The sequence below is a fragment of the Ostrinia furnacalis genome, unplaced genomic scaffold (assembly GCF_004193835.3).
Source record: "Ostrinia furnacalis isolate ACB-3 unplaced genomic scaffold, ASM419383v2 OfSCF0088, whole genome shotgun sequence".
NCBI lineage: Eukaryota > Metazoa > Arthropoda > Insecta > Lepidoptera > Crambidae > Ostrinia > Ostrinia furnacalis.
This window is the reverse complement of record NW_021130327.1, coordinates 163,538-169,537: the sequence shown is the minus strand read 5'-3', so window position 1 is coordinate 169,537 and position 6,000 is coordinate 163,538. Positions and strand designations below refer to the sequence as shown.

The following is a 6,000-nucleotide window of genomic DNA, read 5'->3' as shown; positions in this document are numbered from 1 at the left end:
ACATCCTTACAATTTTAATGAGATAGTAGATTTTAGTAGGATTTTTTTTTATTTGGACAAGCAACTAGGTATGTTTACTTACCTCTAAGTAGTATAAACCTAATAAGTAAGTAACTACGTACATAAGACGTACTACGTACCTACGAGGTTAGCAAAATTACGAGTAGGTATTACCTACATTAACAAATTATAAACGTCCTTTACAAAACATCCTCTCTTCTGTAACGGGAAACATGAACGTGATAATATAATGCTTAATTCAATACAACATACATCTGTTTCCGCAATTTATTACACCGATCTTGTCGCGACAAGGAAAAATTTCCGTGCTTTTAAGCGATTTTGTGAAAAATATTATTGGCAGGTAGTTGCTAATTGCTCATAAGATAGGCCCCCTTAATTTAATTTATTGTCCGTGGTGCATAATCTTTTCTTAAAGGTTTTAAACCTTTGTTTGTCACCTGTCATCCGCTTTGCAATGGAGGGAAGTCGAACCTTAATTTCGAACTCCTCCTATGTTATTCTGATTAATTTCGTTGCGGGTCCAATGACAGTTTAACTTTCCCCCGGGACAAACTTGACCTTCATTGGTTGGGTTTTTGTGGCGGTCAAGCTGTAGATCCTGGCTACACAGGAGTTGCAGTGGTGGGAACGAGAGGTGGGAATAGTCCCGTTCTGTAACGGGGTATTACATTTAATGATACAAGTTTTTAATTACATTAATAATAATCCATTAAAACTACTTAAACCTTAAACCTTTATTTTTGGACACTATTTCAAAAAATAGCGCCATCTATACACACCATATAAAACTAGAAGTCAAAGGAAAGCGACATCTATGGCGCGACACAAAACTAACTTTCCAAGGTGCGCCATCTATATTTGTGAACTGAAAGCCAATGCGAGCAGGTGAGGCGATCGTAAGTTGAAATGCTACCACTCGCCACTAGATGTCGCTCAGATGGCTACTACTTGAGCTACTTTTAACTCTAAAACCGCATTTTGTTATTTAGTCATCAAAATATTAATTTAGCAAATTGTTAATAATTTTAACAATGATAATAAATTTTATGATTACTCAAATAAGGCTCAATATTTCAATCTTAATAATCATTTGTTGAGCGCAACTGCGTAGTAGACTGCTTTACCGACCTCTCCATTTCCGGTTGGCGCTCGACGACATCACGCACACGCAAATCCATGATTGTAGCTAACTTCACTTTATAAATGTTCGATCTTTTTCAACTACGTCGAGGCTTGTGCTTTTTGGGGATTACACTTTTCGGTAATTATTGTTTTACTCATTGCCTACCGCGTGATATTGCATTTTTCGATTGCGATTCTAGTCTTAGGTGAGTGTTACGATAAATGGCTTGTGTTGTGACAAGAATACGGTACCTGTTTGGCGCGTTCAATTCTGTCAACATATTTTATACAGTGTTCTCACGCAGTGGCCTTTTTGCACGTGTAATTGTATTATAGTATTTACATTCCGATTGCAGACATGGCATTGAGCGTTGCACTACCTCTGGGAGGTTTGGAGACGGAGAATTTCAATTCATTCAACTCATTCGGGCATATCATAGAAATAGCGGGCCTATCTCAGTCTCAGACGAGCCCGAGTCCGTCAGTGTCCAGTGAATCTAGCGGTATCGGCTCGCTGGGGTCGCTCAAGTCGGAGTCGGTCAACAGTGACTCCCTGCCGTCTAGTCCTCAGACTACAGAGAAGGTATGTTGGAAAATTTGCACTATTTGTTTGCGTTCGTCCTGGCCTTGACCTCTCTATTTTCATAATAATCCATAATGGCGAATACCTACACCTCGCTATCAATATTTCTCATTTATCACTCGATAATGTTCACACATAACCAATAAACAGAGTTGAGATCTATAATTCGGTTTTGATTTTTTGTTCTTCAATACAGATAATAATATGGGCAAGGCTATAAAATCCCAACCCATGCAAAATTGAACCTAATATCACAGCTATCAGTATTTGGTATCCAATAACTTACAAAATTGTAATGAATGACTTGCTTATCTTAGCAGTTTTTTGTTTTGCTACCTACATATTGTCTTATATTACTTATGTTCATTACAGAAAATATTTGAACCTGTGGTGCAGCCACGTCCGAAGGAAAAAAATGAAGATGTCAAGATTATGTACCAAGGTCGTGACATCCTTGACCTGTATGCTAACATCACTGACCCGCGGTGGAACTACCGAGCTACGGTGCTGCCCCCCAACAACCCTGCGCTGTTCTTCGCCAACCGCTCGCAGTACCACCGCCTCGGACCCTACGGAACTCGCACACAGTATGTAAAAGATACCTGTCGCCTTTGTGGCTTCTCTTGGGTTGTCGCTGCCACGGATTGACGTGACTGTGAGACAGCATAAATTCAGAACAAACAAATGTTGAGCGGGTATGACTGGGACACATTAGGGCGCATATCAACTTCTCTAACGTCACTGGGTGATCGTTTCACCATCATTTAGTTTGTTAGCCAATGACTCTAGTTCAGCGATATTATTTTTAAATGAATTTATGACGACCTGCCATTTTGAAATCTAGATGGCAGGGAATTTTTACAAAACAATTTTATTATGAATTTGCTCACGATATGGTTTGCTGTTTTAGACATATTTTTTACTAATTTATCTTAAGATGATTGGTATTTATGTGATAATGAACTGTAATAATTTGATGAGCAAATGCTTATTTATAGTTCCTTTTGAACTGAAGTCAAAGGCTTGGTGACATTTTCCTATATTTTGATTGAAATGCTTCCCTGTTGTGGCCTATGTCCTGCAGATGACTGTGGAATATTGTATTTGTTATCGTCTCGCGCATTCGTAGAGTTACATTTTTTAAACGTGACTTAATACTGTGATCTTAATTTAAACATGGCAATTTTTGACAAATTCTGTGAATGTTAGGCGCGACGATACGTGACTTCGTTTTTTGTTTTTAACTTATTTAATTGTGTGATAATGTTAGGCTTAATTAATACTTGCAATGCCATACATTTTGCAGACTAATTCCAAATCAGCATTTCTAGGTCCTACTATTCTAAAAATTGTTTGCAAAGACGAAATTGGTATGATCAAAATTTGTGACACTCCTACATTTCATAGCTATAGCAAAGGCAGATAAAATTAAAAATATTTATTGTGCCACACTTAGTTCCTCTTAGACGTGTTGATAATTTGTTATCCAAAGAATATAATTGTTTAATGTGCATATTATATTAACTATAAATTGTTTAATTACGCAATTTATAATGATTAGTATAAAAATTAATGGTTGAAAATGTACAACCAGTAAGGTTTTGTGTCCAGTTATTCTTAAAGCAATATTTAAATTATGGACATTTACTTTTATCATAATGTGTTATTGAGTCCCACCATTACATGTAATAGTTATTGTTTAAATATTGTTTTTTATTCTCTTTAGTCTCTAGAAGTAATGATTTAGATATATTCCACAGTCATTTATCAATAGGATCGTCATTGTTTAAACCAAAAGGCTGCTTCTCGGATGTAATTTAAATTAACGATTTTGACGAGATAGGCACGAATTTAAAAGCCAAGCTGTAGGTTAATTTTAAGGTATAATTATGATTGTTGGATGTACCGTCCGATCATTACATAATAATAGTGATGACATATTAAACTAGCGGATAACGATCTTGACACAGCCCTAAATCAACTTCGTAGCGACTTGATGAGAAAGCTTGAACAACTCATAATTACGACGAGCCCATGCAGAACATAGTCAAAGTGGGTTATCAGTGCATATCATCACAAATTAATGCAGTGATTAGATATTCTAAGGTATTAGTAGTTGTTACAGACAGTTTTAAATCGTTTGAGTCATTGATACGCCCAGATGCTGGGCTTCTAGTGAAATTATATTAAGTGTCGTTAACAGACTGGCAATATCTCTATGTATGTGCATATATAAAATGTAATATTTGTGGTCTCTTAATTTAGTCAAGATATTTAATAGTGTGAGTCTCTTTCAATTATGTGTAAGTAATGTATAACATACTAACTAACTATAATGAATAATAATTATTGATACTGTCCTTTTGTGCGACTTTAGTTCTGCTATGTTGTGATCAGCTTTAAATTGGAACTGGAGTATTTGTACACAATAATGTTGACATATTCCCCACAAAGTTATTTTTATAAAAAATGTTGATATGAGACAATACAGTATGTAGTTTTCAAAATTTCATTTACATATTAATTGATATGGAGTTTGCTTAGAGGTTTGGCAAATATTTTGGAAGGGACCAACATCCATGGCAATCCATGCAGTGTTTATTTTGTTTAAGTTTTATTTATTTATAATATCAAAATTTACATCGAAAGCAGTTATCTTATCCAAATTTTACGACATTATTTATTTATCAGCTGCTTTATCCTGAGTCATCACTACACGCTTACATATAGGTATCTCTTTTTGTCTATATAATAATCAATTTACTGGGCTATGAACATAAATCGTATGAAGTAGTTGTAATAATAACATAATATACAAATCTATTTATGTATTTATTTATGATTCAGTGGGTCATGACTGAACATATAGCATGGATCTCAGAATGCAGCTGAAAGTAATACAAATGCCCTCTTGGAAGGCACATCCGAAGAGCTTTGCGAATAATAATTTAATTGATTTGGATGCGCCTTCCGTTGCCTAGTGTGCTATATCCTCAGTCACACATACTCACAAAATGGTTGTTATTGGTTATTTTAAAATCAAATGTTGCATTCATTATTTTTAGTTTTTAATACAAGCTTCAATCGAATGTAGTTCAAAGGAAAGTATTGGGAGCGATACGCACAGGTTAGTTAGTGTTGTGAGTGCCTGCGCAGGCGCAGCGCGACGGCCCGTCGCCGCCCGCCGCCCGCCGCCCGCAACTGAGGCCGAGGTGCGATGCAATATTTGCATTCCAGTTTCGTGTATAAGTTAGCCGCCAAGGGTAGTAGTTGTTAATGTTTATTTAATCCACATTGCCAAATATTTTGGTTGTTGTGCTATTATTTATTTAACAAAAATCATCTAAAATATCAATTTAGTACCTTCCATTACTGTGTCTTCAAGTGATTTTACAATGTTTTAATCATTTCAATTTTATGCATTTTTTTTTATTTAGTCAAATCATTTTACATGATATTATCGATGTGTTGTATTATATCTATTGTTCATTCACATACGAGTAAATATTTTTTTCTCATGAACTGTAGTCAAATGACAGTATTTTTATAATGAAAATTGTATGAAGGGTTTTTGGATAGGCGACGGGCGCGCGCCCATCGCCAACGCGCCCGCCAGCATTACGTATATCTGATAAGCATTATGTAGGTTTAGCGAAATAGATTAACTCGGAGATGAACTCCAAGTACCAAAACTTATTGGTTCAATGTTGTTCTCGTATTATCGTGATATAGTGCGTCGCACGCGGCGCAGAGCTCAATATTTTTAGTAACCCTTAAGAAAATTAATACCTCTTTTGAAAAGAATATAATATATATGATATAGTATATCCAATCGATAATCACATATTATGTATTTCCCTGTTTATTTTGATGTGATATCATAAATGACTGATCTGAATTTAGTTTTTAAGTTGGTTATTGATATGCAGTGCTATTTCGAGAGTGTAATTAAGGTTTAATATTGAAAGTGCCAATGCTCGTAATTTAATCTATGACTGTTCCTTTATCGTAGCTGAATGTATTACCCGGCGCAGCCGGACCACACTTGTCAACTTCAATATAAGCAATCTTCCTTTTAACTTTAAGTTTTCAATTGTTACGTTTAACGAAAACACGTAGTGCACAATCTCAGTAATGCTTGCAATATTATGTATTTAATTCCTCACTTATAATTTAATCCAGCGTAATGTTAAGAGTACAATATGAGATGATGTTTATATCATTCTAGTATCAAAATTAGCCGAAGATGTTAATATTATTATTAGTTAGGT

General features: G+C 35.2%; 1 protein-coding gene across 2 annotated transcripts; it reads left to right on the top strand.

The window, feature by feature from the left end:
• The first annotated feature begins 1,164 nt into the window (after window positions 1–1,164).
• Window positions 1,165–5,938, top strand: LOC114351341 (uncharacterized). 2 transcript variants are annotated; one of them, XM_028302523.1, is made up of 3 exons: window positions 1,165–1,285; window positions 1,503–1,729; window positions 2,102–5,938. In XM_028302523.1, exons 1-3 carry the CDS (start codon window positions 1,228–1,230, stop codon window positions 2,375–2,377), a joined length of 561 nt encoding a protein of 186 aa, XP_028158324.1. In that variant the 5' UTR covers window positions 1,165–1,227; the 3' UTR covers window positions 2,378–5,938. The 2 variants fall into 2 exon arrangements, with proteins under 2 accessions (XP_028158324.1, XP_028158330.1); XM_028302529.1 differs by having other exon boundaries at window positions 1,267–1,352.
• Window positions 5,939–6,000: the final 62 nt, after the last annotated feature.

Coding starts and splice junctions, on each gene's coding strand:
- LOC114351341 (XM_028302523.1), top strand. CDS start 1,228: ATGTTCGATCTTTTTCAACTACGTCGAGGCTTGTGCTTTTTGGGGATT. Junction 1,286..1,502: donor TTTGGGGATTACACTTTTCG/GTAATTATTGTT, acceptor TTCCGATTGCAG/ACATGGCATTGAGCGTTGCA. Junction 1,730..2,101: donor GTCCTCAGACTACAGAGAAG/GTATGTTGGAAA, acceptor TGTTCATTACAG/AAAATATTTGAACCTGTGGT.